Source organism: Myotis myotis, unplaced genomic scaffold (genome assembly GCF_014108235.1).
Source record: "Myotis myotis isolate mMyoMyo1 unplaced genomic scaffold, mMyoMyo1.p scaffold_m19_p_1, whole genome shotgun sequence".
NCBI lineage: Eukaryota > Metazoa > Chordata > Mammalia > Chiroptera > Vespertilionidae > Myotis > Myotis myotis.
This window is the reverse complement of record NW_023416313.1, coordinates 64,513,638-64,528,866: the sequence shown is the minus strand read 5'-3', so window position 1 is coordinate 64,528,866 and position 15,229 is coordinate 64,513,638. Positions and strand designations below refer to the sequence as shown.

General features: G+C 37.8%; 1 protein-coding gene across 1 annotated transcript in view; it reads left to right on the top strand.

Moving 5' to 3' along the window:
- Positions 1-15,229, top strand: part of HPGDS (hematopoietic prostaglandin D synthase) — a 33,050-nt gene that overhangs the window by 6,015 nt on the left and 11,806 nt on the right. Inside the window, exons 2-3 of the mRNA XM_036307225.1 lie at positions 10,161-10,302; positions 13,146-13,238. Coding sequence (XP_036163118.1) covers positions 10,170-10,302; positions 13,146-13,238 — 226 coding nt within the window. The 5' untranslated portion in view covers positions 10,161-10,169. The remainder of the gene's footprint in view (positions 1-10,160; positions 10,303-13,145; positions 13,239-15,229) is intronic.

Below are 15,229 nucleotides of genomic sequence, written 5' to 3'. Positions count from 1 at the left end.
CTTTGTCAAATATTAATTGAGCATATTGGTTCGGGCCGATTTCTGGGCTCTCTATTCTATTCCATTGATCTATATGCCTATTCTTGTGCCAGTACCAGGCAGTTTTGAGAACAGTGGCTTTGTAATACATCTTGATATCTGGTATTGAGATCCCACCTACTTTGGTCTTTTTCAGGATTGCTGCAGCTATTCGAGGTCTTTTTTTATTCCAGATGAATTTTTGGAGAGTTCGTTCTAGATCTCTGAAGTATGCCGTTGGTATTTTAATGGGAAGTGCGTTGAATTTATAGATTGCTTTGGGTAGTATGGACATTTTAATGATGTTGATTCTACCAATCCATGAACACGGTATGTTCTTCCATCTGTTTATGTCTTCCTCTATATCTTTTTTCAACGTCCTGTAGTTTTCTGAGTAGAGGTCTTTTACCTCTTTAGTTAAGTTTATTCCTAGGTAGCTTAATTTTTTTGGTGCGATGGTAAACGGGATTGTTTTTATAATCTCTCTTTCTGAAAGTTCACTATTGGTGTATAGAAATGCCTCGGATTTCTTGGGGTTAATTTTGTATCCTGCTACATTGCCAAATTCATGTATTAAGTCCAGTAGCTTTTGGATGGAGTCTCTAGGGTTTTGTATGTATAATATCATGTCGTCTGCAAATAAGGACAGTTTTACTTCCTCTTTTCCAATTTGGATGCCTTTTATTTCTTCTTCTTGCCGAATTGCAATGGCTAACACTTCCAGTACTATGTTGAACAGGAGTGGTGAGAGGGGGCATCCCTGTCTTGTTCCTGTTCTTAGGGGAAATGGTGTTAGTTTTTGTCCATTGAGTATGATGTTGGCTGTGGGCCTGTCATATATGGCTTTTATTATGTTGAGGTATGATCCTTCTACTCCCACCTTGCTGAGAGCTTTTATCAAAAATGGGTGTTGAATTTTGTCAAATGCTTTTTCTGCATCAATTGATACGACCATGTGGTTTTTTTCTTTCAATTTGTTTATGTGATGTATCATGTTTATTGATTTGCGGATATTGTACCATCCTTGCATCCCTGGGATAAATCCTACTTGGTCATGGTGTATGATCTTTCTGATGTACTGCTGGATCCGATTTGCTAAGATTTTGTTGAGGATTTTGGCATCTATGTTCATGAGGGATATTGGCCTGTAATTCTCTTTCATTGTGTTGTCTTTACCTGGTTTTGGTATTAGGGTGATGCTGGCTTCATAGAATGAGCTTGGAAGTGTTCCTTCCTCTTGAATTTTTTGTAGTAGTCTGAGGAGGATAGGTTTTAGTTCTTCCTTGAATGTTTGGTAAAACTCCCCTGTGAAGCCGTCTGGTCCTGGGCTTTTGTTTGCTGGAAGCTTTTTGATGACTGCTTCAATTTCTTCCATAGTTATTGGCCTGTTGAGATTTTTAGATTCTTCCTGATTGAGTTTTGGAATGTTGTATTTTTCTAGGAATTTGTCCATTTCCTCCAGGTTGTCTAGTTTGTTGGAGTAGAGCTGTCCATAGTATTTTTTAACAATCATTTGTATTTCTGTGGGGTCTGTTGTTATTTCGCCTCTATCGTTTCTGATTTTGTTTATTTGGGTCCTCTCTCTTTGCTTCTTGGTGAGTCTGGCTAGAGGTTTGTCAATCTTGTTTATCCTTTCAAAGAACCAGCTCTTGGTTTCATTGATTTTCTGTATTGTTTTTTTGGTCTCTATGTCATTTATTTCTGCTCTAATCTTTATTATCTCCTTCCTTCTGCTCACTCTGGGGTTTTCTTGTTGCTCTCTTTCTAATTCTTTGAGTTGTAGAGTTAGATGATTTACTACCATTTTTTCTTGTTTGTTGAGATAGGCCTGTAGAGCTATAAACTTCCCTCTCAGGACTGCTTTCATTGTGTCCCATAGGTTTTGGATTGTTGTGTTTTTATTGTCATTAGTTTCCAGGATGTTTCGAATTTCTTCTTTGATTTCATTGGTAACCCAATCAATATTTAATAGCATGCTATTCAGCTTCCAGGTGTTTGAGTATTTTGGGTTGTTTTTATTGTAGTTTATTTCTAATATTATGCCATCGTGGTCTGCGAAGATGCTTTTTATGATTTCAATTTTCTTGAATTTGGGGATACTTTGCTTGTGACCCAATATATGGTTTATTTTTGAATATGTCCTATGAGCATTTGAGTAGAATGTATATTCCCTGGCTTTCGGGTGAAGTGTTCTGAAGATGTCTATTAAGTCCATCTGATCTAGTGAGTCATTTAGGATTGCTGTATCTTTGCTGATTATTTGTCTAGAGGACTTATCCAGTGCTGTCAGTGGTGTATTAAAGTCCCCTACTATGATTGTATTGTTGTCGATGTCTCCTTTGATATCTTCCAGGAGTTTTTTTATGAATTTGGGTGCTCCTACATTGGGTGCATATATGTTTACCAGGATTATATCTTCTTGTTGTATTGATCCCTTTAGTATTATGAAGTGGCCTTCCTTATCTCTTGTTATGGCCTTCACTTTGAGGTCTATTTTGTCCGATATAAGTATTGCTACCCCAGCTTTCTTTTCCTTTCCATTTGCCTGAAAGATATTTTTCCATCCTTTCACTTTCAGTCTGTGTGAGTCCCTTCTAATGAGGTGGGTTTCTTGTAGACAGCAGATGTATGGGTCATGTTTTTTTATCCATTCAGCCACTCGATGTCTTTTGTTTGGAGCATTTAGTCCGTTTACGTTTAAAGTTATTATTGAAAGGTACTTGTTTGTAGGCATTTCTGTTTTTGTGGGGCTGTTTTCTTTCTGAGCTTTTTATTTCTTATTTTTATACCAGTCCCTTTAGCATTCCTTGCATTGCTGGCTTGGTGGTGATAAACTCCCTTAGCCTTTTTTTGTCTGTGAAGCTTCTTATTTCCCCTTCAAGTTTGAATGATAGCCTTGCTGGATAGAGTATTCTTGGATTCAGTCCTTTGCTTTGCATCACTTTGTAAATTTCCGTCCATTCTTTTCTGGCCTGATGTGTTTCTGTTGAGAAATCATTTGACAATCTAATGGGAGATCCCTTGTATGTAACTTTCCGTCTCTCTCTTGCAGCCTGTAAGATTCTCTCTTTGTCCTGAACATTTGCCATGGTAATTATGATGTGTCTTGGTGTGGGTCTTTTTGGGTTCACCTTGTTTGGGACTCTCTGGGCTTGTGTGACTTTTTTCTTCCCCACCTCAGGGAAGTTTTCTGATATTATTTCTTCTAATAGGTTTTCTAATCCTTGTTCATCCTTCTGTTGTTCTGGTACCCCTATTATTCGTATGTTGTTTCGTTTCATGTTGTCCCAAAGCTCCCTTAGGCTCTCCTCCTGTCTTTTCATTTTTTTCTCCAATTGCAGTACGTTTTGGGTGTGTTTTGCTTCCTTGTCTTCTAAATCACTAATTCGGTCCTCTGCTTCTCCTAGTCTACTGTTGATACTTTCAATGGAGTTTTTCATTGCAGCTATATCACTCTTCATTTCTTCTTGGGTCTTACTTAAGTTGTTGATTTTTTCATCTGTTTCTTCTAGCTTCTTCCATATGTTATCGATTTTTTCATCTGTTTCTTCTTGCTTCTTGCTGAGGTTGTTGATTTTTTCCTCCATCCGGTTTATGCACTCTAGGACCCTTATTCTGAATTCTTTTTCTGTCATGTTGCATGCCTCTGTATTACTTAGCTGCTTTTCTGGAGAGTCCTCCTTCTCTTTCCTTTGGGGGTTTCTTTGTCTACCCATGTTTGATCTCACTGACATATCTAGACGTTGCGTCATTCAGTGGCTGCTCCCTTGGTGGCAGTGACTCCTTGGTCTGCGGTTGCTCTTCGGGCGGTTGCGGTAGCAGCTGCTCTTCAGTTGGCAGCAACTCCTCTGGTGGGTGCTGTTCACAGCTGTGGTGGCTCTTCTGGCTGGTGGGGCGAGGTTTCACGTACAGCTGCTGTTCCTCAGCAGAGGGTGTGGTGCTCAGGAGGTTGCTGTTGCTTGGATCTGCTGTGTTGATTTAAAGGCACAAAATACAACACAACAAGGCACCACGTACCAGGCACTATACACAAATATATTCACGATATTAATAACCCCAAGTAAAGGTGACCACCTGAATTAAGAGAATTAGGGGATAAGGAAGAAGGAAGAGAAAAAGAGAAAAGAGAAAAAAGAAAAGAAAATTAGGGACCAAAAAAAGGAGTGCAAAAATGAAATTGGGAAAAAGGAGGGGGGAAAGTAAAAGCGAGAAAAGAAAGGAAAAGAAAAAAAAAAGAGCGAAAAGAGAGAATGAAGTGGAAGAGGGGAAGAGACTTTTTTATATGAGGAGAATACTCCTATAGAACAGCCATTAATCCCAACAAATTCCAGCAACAGCTCCCTGGAGATGAATGCAAACTAAAAACAACCAATAATATAACGATGAAAATAGAATGGAGAACACTAATCCCAAAATAAAATAAAGAGAAAATAAAATGGCACTTTAAAAAAAAAATGGTAAAATGGTAGCAGTAATAATACTGGTTAAAAATAAGAAGGTAGTAATTAAAAGGGTAAAATCAGGTGATGGAAAAAATAATAAAAAAAAAAAGAAGAAGAAGAAAAGAAAAAGAAAGAAAAAAAAAGAAAGAAAAAAAGAAAAAAAATTGGTTTCTTAGTTAAAAGGTGAAAAAAGAAAAAAAAAAAATATTGCAGTAGTGAAGGTCCTTCGGTTCTTCTATTCTTCAGTGTGCCTCGCCTTAGACCTGCCAGGTATTCAGGAGAGTGTTGAGTTTCCCTGCGATACACTGTTCCTCTGTGTTGTAAACCACAGTCCTTATTTTAAAGCAAGCCGCATTTGTTTCCCAGACTGCCTTATTTTGTGTTTAGCAGAGTCAGTTTGTGGGTCAGCCTCTGGGTGGCAGTGTTCTGGGGTTGGCCTCTGAGGCTACAGGGCCTCTCTGTCCAGTGGAAGTTCACTGCCCAGAGCTGGCTGCGTAAGAGTTACCAGTGCTGTGTTGTTGCTGGGATTCACTGATTATTGTTAAATGCAGGCTCTTGGTTTCTTCTTTATTTGATTGTGTTAATGTATAAACCTCTCAAATTTTCCCCATTTAGATTTAGTGACATAAAGTTATCTATAGTGGTAGCTTATGATTTTTAATGATCTGCTTTATCTGCTATGAGCTCTTTTTATTTGTAACATTAATTACTTGTGACTTTTCAGATATTTTCCTCTCAGAGGTGGCAATTTGACCTTTTAAAAATTTTTATAAAACTGGCCGCCAGACCCTAGTTTCAAGCGCTACCATTTTATGGGCAGGATTTTATTCTGAAGGAGCTAACCTCCTGTCTGGCCCCGCCTCCCACAGAATTTAGAGTCCTGCTCATTGCGTTTGTTTCTGCTCACTTTGGCCCAGGCAAAGTTTATCTTGCTTTTAATCCCAACTATGTATTTTCTTTCTATATTTCATTTTTATTTTTTTTGTGCTTGCAGCAGGACGGGTTTATCAAAGAACAAGATCTCGAGGATTTGAGTCCAGTCAAATCACACAAAGCTGGACACTCTCCTCTACTATGGTGGGAGCCGTGCCTTCCTTTCCTTCTCCTTCCCTCTCTTCCTTTTTATTCTCCCTTTTCTTTTTCAACTCATACCACTACCAGAGAATTAAACTCCCTGGTCGCTCGTGGGAGTGAGGTTCTTGCCATATCTTCAGAAAAGGAATTTTCTAAGATTTGGATGGCAGGATGGGATGTGGTGTGAAGTTACATTTCCTAGTTTCCAAAATCCCTTGCCCCTAAGCCAGTCCTGGGAAAGGTGAGGCTGGGTTCCAGCAGAACCAGCAGCAAGGCCAGTGTCCAGAGTTCCCGTGCCATGTTGCAGCTGATGTGGTTCGGAATCCAAGCTGATTAAAGTCCGTTAGTCCATGTGTGGAGGCCCACCTGGCCGTGCCCTAGGTGGGTGCAGGGGAGCACACCCCCTTGCCACAGGAGAGCCAGGAACCTGGTGCACGAGAGGGAGAAGAGTAAGAGGGGAGAGCAGGAGCTTCCTGTGTTAGGAAGTTTTCAATATTCAGGTTTCATGTATTTGCAGTGGCCACACCCATTTGTGGCCACTCATTTGTTCCCAGGTGTGACTGGCAGACAGGTAGGCACCTTTGCACATCACGTGGACCTTACTGGGCATGTGTCTAAACTGCCTTTGTCCAGTCCCTTCCCCATCGATCAGCGGGGAACAGACGTGGAGAGTGTTAACATTTGTTTGCGGGTAGTTTTTATCGCGCGCGCTAACAGGTGATGTGGGCCATTTTTGCTAATTTTTTGCGCAAATGACAACGTTCAGTAAAATTACCATAACTTTAGTTTACGTATTTATACGTTACCCGCATTCTACCGCTAGTCTATAAAAAACGTATTAATACGTGTCCCGCGCTCTACTACCAGTCAACGTAAAACGTATAAGTAAAACGTATAAATACGTTTCCCGCATACAATGTGTTAAATGTAGCTTTTTTGCAAAGCTGTACAAATGGCCTGCCTCTACTATTTGGTCTTCTCTTGCTCCTTTCCTGTAACTAACAACCAGGTTATTACAACAGCATCAATACCATGTGCCAAGCACCACATTTTACACACAATAGTTTCATTACCATTTTACAGGAAAGGAGCTAAAGCTAAGAGCAGGTGACCTGCTCAAGACCATTCAGGGCGTGTCAGGGGTGACTCCAAAACCATACCTTGCCTTCACCTTGAAGTTGTTCCTCACTGCGTCCTTTGGTGGGGGCTGGGATATGTTTTGCCTTTGTACTTTGGTCCATCATTTTCTGAAATAAAGTCTTTAATAAAGTGAGATTACTGAGACAATGCTAAATGCAATAAGAGGGGGGAAAATATATTATTCTAGACACTAGCCTCTATTTCCTTATCTATTTTCTTTGGCCATAGAAACATTTACTTGAAATTCCTAATGTTAGTTTTTAGCCAAAGCTTTACAAAATATAGAAAGGATTTTTAGAATCAGTAAATGTTTCCAACTGCATTTCCCTTTACTCATTTTTGTTGGTGTTGTTATAAAAATCAGCACATATATCCTGAAAAACAAAAGTCTTAAAGTTTGGGATTTGTAGCTATAGAAATCAAGAAAACAGATTCTTGTTCAGTAGAAAATATAATTATGCAAGTAAGTACAAGAATGTGGTATGCTGGTACAGCTTCATTAATGAGTTCCGACTGTTGAAAGGATGTTCTGGAAGGAGAGATAAGCAGTTGTCAGATGTTCACAGGCCTGTGCCAAATCTTAGATTTAAAGATATAGTTGCAGAGAAATGTAGATAACTACCCATCTCTGCCAAGCATTTTAAAATATCTTCTGTGCAATTTAGAGACAGAGAAGCATTGATCAGACCGTCAAACCTCAGAGGGAAGCTAGGGGAGGGTGGGGATAAGGGGGAGAGATCAACCAAAGGACTTGTATGCATGCATATAGGCCTAACCAATGGACACAGACACCAGAGAGGTGAGGGCATGGGGGGGGGGGGTAAAGAGGGGGGATAAGGACATATATGTAATATCTTAATCAATAAAGAAGATTAAAAATAAATATAAAATATCTTCTGTGCTTGAGTGAAATGCACTATAAAATAGCATAATGTTGCAAATTAACAACAATACAATGCCTTTGTTTTCATGCAGAATTGAGGAGTTAGACACTGATATTTATGTGGCATTTGACCAAATGAGAAAAGGTTACATGTTTACATTTTAATGTTCAGCATAATGGACATATATGAACCTATATGTACATGTAATGTTTATAAGAAGAATATATAATTTCTTTATTTTTATGGAACCCTTGACCTAAGACAACAAAAATCAATTTAAAAAATTGTGTAAAATGCTTTTCAAATAGGAACTGCAACTAAGAATGACACTTTTCCCACTCTGAAGAAGTTGTTGTTGTTCTTTTAAGATTTAAAACAAATAGATTAAAGAATTACAATTATGCTTTTTATTTCCTAGATAAGAATTTTTCCTTTATGATTTCATAAAATGTTTCTTTTTTTTCAGGAGGAAATCTACTACTTCACATTTTTCATTTATTTTTTGTGCTCTCATATCTTTCCCACTATTTATTTCTAAGCTCAGCATTGCTAAGGAACTCGAAAATAGTCTCATTATTCTGATGGGCAATTCCTTTAGTTCCCCAACTTTGAACTTCCTGAATGCATTCTTTCTCAAAGGAATTTAGGGCTGTAAACATTGGAATATTTATTAGTTTACTCCAGTGAACTCTTGTCCACAGAGAACATTTCCTTATATATTCATACGGGTGACATGCAGCACCTTTCACTTGGGTGGGAACTGGATGGCGAATGGGATGAGACAGGACACAGAATCCGGGGGACTTTTTAGCAAGGAGCACCACTCCACAACCTGTGCACATGGAAATCCCGGCCCAGAGAAACGACTCCTTAGGAAGCACCAGCCCATCATTTCCTGGGCTGAGGGGTAGATAGTCAACCAGACCATGCTTTCTAGCCGTTCTCTCCACAGATAGATACCATGAATGCATGAACCTAAACTATGCACTTGGTGTTCTAGATTTCTATGTGTTGTGTTTGACCTTTTATGTGATGTGACTTCAGATGGAACTTTGAGGCTGGAACCCAGCTTTTTTTAAAATCTAACATTCTAGTAATATCTTTGAAAGATTTCCTTAGTAGAGAATAAAATGTTTAAACTTGCCAGTTTAGATAAATAATTGTTACTTATGATTTTTATTTATGCAATTATTATAATTATTATTTTTAGTGTGCTCTATTCACAGTGTTTAGTCTTCACTACAGAACCAGTTCAAAGTTATTATTATTATTAACTAATAATTATTGAGTGTTTAGCATTGTTCTAAATGCTTTACATGTATTACCTCATTAAATCCCCAAATCCATATTAATATCTTTCTCTATAAAAAGTGTGATTTAAAATTCAGTGAGATTTTGTTGGTTAGCTCAAAAATACACAGTAAATACATGGAAGAACTGAATTTCAAATGAAAATGTTTCTAATTATTATACAATTACAATACAGTCTACTATTAGTGCTTAAAATAATTAATTGTTTAAACACAATGGAAATGAGCTTTGGCTGGTGTGGCTCAGTGATAGAAAGTTGTCCCATGCACCAAAGGGTTGTGGGTTCAATTCCCAGTCAAGGGCACATACCTGGGTTGCAGGTTCATTCCCCTGGTCAGGGCACATGCTGGAGGCAACCAACTGATGTGTCCTTCTCACTTCAATGTTTCTCTCTCTCTCTCTGTTCCCCTCCCTCCCTTCCACTCTCTCTAAAAATCAATGGAAAAAATATTCTTGGGTGAGGATTAACATAAACAAACAAAAAAACAATGGAAATGAAATTATACAAAACATAAAAATCTCACAAAATGATATAATGACATGCATCTAGCCAGTAGAGCTAGTATTAGAAAACTCTCTGAAATAGAAGGAAAGTGTGCTTGCTTTCTTCCTTGCTCCTCTACAGGGGGAATGGAGATATATGTTACCGTTGTCCCATCCCAACAGAGGTCCCCAAGAGGGGGTATGTTTATATGGTGCAAGCAACCCAGGAAAGCCAGCAGCATGGACCAGTAAGAAAGAAAAGAGAGCAATGTTTCCCTAAGCCTTTGATTCCCAGAGGGAAAAGCCACGGGTGAGGGGAGAGAGGGGGTGAGAGGTTGACATGGCTGGCTCATGTTTCTGCTGCGTGTACCCTGCCCCTTCCATCCATACCCAACTGTCCTCACAAACTCAGCTGTGTCAACAAAGCAAACAACAAACCAAATGTCAAACACCATCTATTACAAGTGACTAAAGGCAGGACAAAGATATCTTAAAATGCAAAGTTCTGACTCCATCCTCTGAAGGTTGGTGGGCAGATACCCTCTTACTCAGAAGTCTTTTTGTAATAAAATTAAATTTGGTTATTTCACTGGAATGTTCCAGCTAGTTCTTAAAAAGAGTCCTGATGTTATTTCAAGTCATCCCATATATTACTAGGATAGTGATTTATAATTATGGTTTTGAAATATCTTTTAATATCTCCCGTTATCTCAAAAGATGCCATAAAGTTTTCAAAATGTCCCCAAAGAAAAATGTTGAACATCTCTAGAGGGCTGTAAAAATAATCCCTCCATTTTTCTCTTTCCAGAATTACACAATGCCAAGCTACAAACTCATTTATTTTAATATGAGGGGGAGAGCAGAAATTATTCGTTACATATTTGCATATTTGGACATAAAGTATGAAGACCACAGAATAGAACAAGCTGATTGGCCTGAAATCAAACCAAGTAAGTAGCACAAATAATAATTGATGAAAATGTAGGGAAAATATTTTTCCAGAATGTTTTCTTTCTTCAGGGAAATGAAAAACTAAAGAATTTTAATCTCACATAGCTTTATATTGAGAAACAGCAGTTCAGGCAAGCTAAATAAATGCTATGTGACCCCAAAAATTTCCTATTTGAGGTGAAAATACAACCACCAGAGAAAGAGAATATAAAGATAAACCAATCTGTCAGAAGAGCTGAAATGGGGATACTGAAGTCATTTTTTTTTTTTTTTATGCTCACCTGAGGATATTTTCCCATTGATTTTTAGAAGCAATGGAAGAGAGAGGGAAAGATAGAGAGAAATATTGATATGAGAGAAACACATTGATTGGTTGCCTCCTGCACCGACCTCAACCAGGGCCCAGGCCCGGGAGGAGCCTGCAACTGAGATACGTGCCCTTGACTGGAATCAAACCCAGGACCTTTGGTCTGCAGGCTCACGCTCTATTCACTGAGCCAAACTGGGTAGAGCTGAAGTCAATATTCTTGACAATTAGAGTTGCTATGGATCTCTATGTTTTAATAGTGGATCAGATGTGCTGCTCTAACAGAAAACCAGACTCAAAGTGGCTTAAATAATAATTTTTTAAAAAATGAATTGTATCACAAAACTGAAAATCCAGAAGTAGAACAGGTTTCCAAGGATGGCTTTATTCACTTCCTCCTCTGTGTGTTGGCTGTATCATGAGGCTGGTAGCCATGTGCTTACTGCAATTCCAGCCACACAGCCTTGAACAGCAATGCTAAGAGGATATATGAGAAAGAGTAAGGGAGAGAACTGCTCCTTAAGTGTTTCCAGAAGAATAAAGAAAAACTTTCCCAGAAGCCCTCAGCAAATTCCCCATGTCTCGCTGGCACAAATTGAGTCACATGTCCATTTCTGAATCAGTCACTGGCAAAGGGGATGGAGAGAACCTGAGAACCACCCAGTCCCCCTCTGAAGTTGGGGATGGAATCAATTTCTATGAGGCATGTGACTATATGAGAGGGGGTGGATATGAAAACAAAACTGGGATCTGTTTGACCAGAGAAAAGAGCAAATGGACAAATCAGTCGGGTAACACAATCAAAACATGCAATTTAGCACTGAGGACAATGGGGAAGAATTGGAAATATCATTACATTTAGCAAACAACAGTGTGTGGTTCACAATAAGCTGCAAGTCATCCTCTGTAAGATGTTTGCCATGTTATCTAGAAATATTAAATACTAATTACACCTAAAATCCACATATTTATCGCTGGATTATTATAAAATCACATAAAGATGAAGTTCAAGAAAATAACTATTGGGTCCTTGACGACTAGCTGGCACTTGGTAGGTACTCTACAGCCTCTGTTGCATTTAATTTATCTAGCATGCCTACATGGGATATATTATTATTTTTATTCTATAATTGGGATAACTGAAGTACACAGAGTTTAGGTAATTTTCCCAAGTTCACAGCCCTAGCAATTTTGAAACACAGGCCAATTTCATACTATGACCTGAGCTTCTTGTACTAGATAATGCTGACAGCAATAACACTGTGATAAATGGGATGTAAACAGTAAGTATTGCGACGTGCCTTTGGGAAGCATGAGTTCCTTAAAAGCCACCCTTTGTTATCAGAGAATTCTTCTCTGGTGGGGTAGAATATTATGTTTTCTGTTTTCATGAAAATTTGCCATTGATGTCCACAAATTTCTTCCAATATCAGAATTTTTATATGGGGTTTTTCATTCTGTGGACATAAAATAGGTGAACATTAATTCTACCATTACTTAAGTCAAGAGGTAGAGATAATACATTTAAAAATGTCAGCTTTTCGATACATTTTTAGATTTATTTTTTTTTAGTGCTTCATACCCTATTTTACCTTAACTTTTTATTGTTATTGAAAAAAGGAATTGCTGGATTTTATTAATATTTTAAAAAATATTTTTATAGAGTTGAAAGGGATCTTAAAGTTTATGATAGTTAGGACATGGTGTCAAAAAACAGAGACTGAATACAAAAGTGATTTAAAGAGGATAAAAATTTATATCTTTTGCATAAAAGCCCACATATATACACTATAATTGTTTTTCTATATATATGGGAAAGCAATAAAATACTAAAATGGTTGTAATTATGTAGTAGAACTATTTTTATTTATCTTCATTTTAGAAGCTTTCTATAATATATATTGCTTTCTGACAAAAATATAATAGGTTTGATAACAAAACAAAGTAGGGCTTACAGACTAAATATTAATATGATATCTGCTATGAGTCTGTCCTATGTTTGTACAAATATGCTTGCTGCCTTACCATATACTTTAAATAGTCCCTCATCAAAAAGAGAATTTTGCTAAATTCCTTACCATAATTCAACATGTGAGTCAAGCTCTCCATATTACTCAGACTATGGTTTTAAAGAATAATTAATGTGATCCCTGATTAAGGCCTCAAAAATTAATGAAGCTTTAAAAAAAAGGTGTTTTTTATTTTTTAAATTAAGTAGTAAGCATACGTAAGTACTAGTATATAAGATAATGCATGGTATAATATAGAGTTAACTGGGTTTTTGACCTGGTTCTGTCATTAACTGTATAGAAGGTCTTCTAACAAACAACTCTATTTAAAAAAACAAAACAAAACAAAACTTGTAAAATGCAAAGATTCCACTTGAGGATGCTTAATGTCTCTTTTAAAATAAATATTCAAGAATTCCATGACTTTAAAATCATGCCTTGTTTCCACAATTATCAGTAAAAAATGGGAGTATTGTAATACTTGATTTTATTATGGAAGTTGATTCTTTCCTCTTTTTATTTTAAGCTCTTCCATTTGGCAAAATCCCCATTTTGGAAGTTGATGGACTTAATCTTCACCAGAGCCTAGCAATAGCGAGATACTTGACCAAAAACACAGGTAATATGTGTATTGTGTTTTAAGATTTTTGATGGCTGACAAAAAAATTAGTCCTGGCTGGTGTGGCTCAGTGGATAGTGCGTTGGCCTGTGGACTGAGGGGTCCCAGGTTTGATTCCAATCAAGGGCACATGCCTGGGGTTGTGGGCTAGATCCCCAGTAGGGGGCATGCAGGAGGCAGCCGATCCATGATTCTCTCTCATCATTGATGTTTCTGTCTCTCTCTCCCTCTCCCTTTCTCCCTGAAATAAAAAATATATATATAAAAATAAAAAAATAATAATTAAAAAATTATATTTTATATATATATACTATATTCATTAAACGAGTTTATTTTTTAACAAAAATAATGTGTATATAAAATTTATGTTGCACTAACACATATTTCAATAAATGAAATTCTTTGCAAGTTTAGAAGAGATGGAGATTCCTTCTGGCTATGAAAGTTTGACTTTGAAGTGGAAATGACATTTGAGTTGAGCTTGAAGGATCCCTAGAATTTCAAAAGGAAGACTTGAACTTGGGCAGTGTTTCTCAGACTGTGTGGGCATCAGGATAGCATGGAGGCTCATTAAAACTCAGAATGCTCAGCCTTGACTTAAGAGATTGTGACTCAATCATCCTGGGGTAGGATCCAAAAGTTTGCATTTTTAACAATTTCCTTGATGATACTGATGCAGCTGGTCCATGGACTTCATTTGGAGAATCTTTGGGCTAGAACACTCCAGGCAGAGAGAATATGAAAAGCACTTTAAATTTGCAGAGTTGCTCTAACTGGTTTGGCTCAGTGGATAGAGTGTGGGCCTGCAGACTGAAGAGTCCCAGGTTCGATTCCAGTCAAGGGCACATGCCTGGGTTTCCAGCTCCATGTCCAGTAGGGGGCCTGCAGGAGGCAGCCGATCAATGGTTCTCTCTCATCATTGATGTTTTTATCTCTTTTCCTCTCTGAAATCAATAAAAATAATTACAAATTTTAAAAAAATTGCAGAGTAGAGTAGTAGAAAGAGAAACCGATAGAAAAATAGATTGGGATCTGGTTAGAAAGCTTCACAATATGGATGTCATTTCTTTTTTTTTTAATTAAATCTTTATTGTTCAGATTACAGTTGTTCCTCTCCCCTCCCCCCCCCCATAGCTCTCCTCCACCCTGTTCCCACCCCACCCTCTGCCCTTACCCCTCCCACTGTCCTCATCCATATGTGTCCGATTTTTGTCCAGTCTCTTCCTGCACCCCACCCCTCTTTTCCCCCAAGAATTGTCAGTCTACTCCCTTTCTATGCCCCTAGTTCTATTATATTCACCAGTTTACGCTGTTCATCAGATTTTTTATTCACTTGATTTTTAGATTCACTTGTTGATAGATATGTATTTGTTGTTCATAATTTTTATCTTTACCTTTTCTTCTTCTTCCTCTTCTTAAAGAATACCTTTCAGCATTTCATATAATACTGGTTTGGTGGTGATGAACTCCTTTAGCTTTTCCTTATCTGTGAAGCTCTTTATCTGACCTTCAATTCTGAATGATAGCTTTGCTGGGTAAAGTAATCTAGATTGTAGGTTCTTGCTATTCATCACTTTGAATATTTTTTGCCACTCCCTTCTGGCCTGCATAGTTTCTGTTGAGAAATCAGCTAACAGTTGTATAGGTACTCCCTTGTAGGTAACTGACATTTTTCTCTTGCTGCTTTTAAGATTCTCTCTTTGTCTTTTGCTCTTGGCATTTTAATTATGATGTGTCTTGGTGTGGTCCTCTTTGGATTCCTTTTGTTTGGGGTTCTCTGCGCTTCCTGGACTTGTAAGTCTATTTCTTTCACCAGGTAGGGGAAGTTTTCTGTCATTATTTTTTCAAATAGGTTTTCAATATCTTGCTTTCTCTCTTATTCTGGCACCCCCATAATTCGGATGTTGGTACGCTTGAAGTTGTCCCAGAGGCTCCTTACACTATCTTCATATTTTTGGGTTCTTTTTTCATTTTGCTTTTCCGGTTGGGTA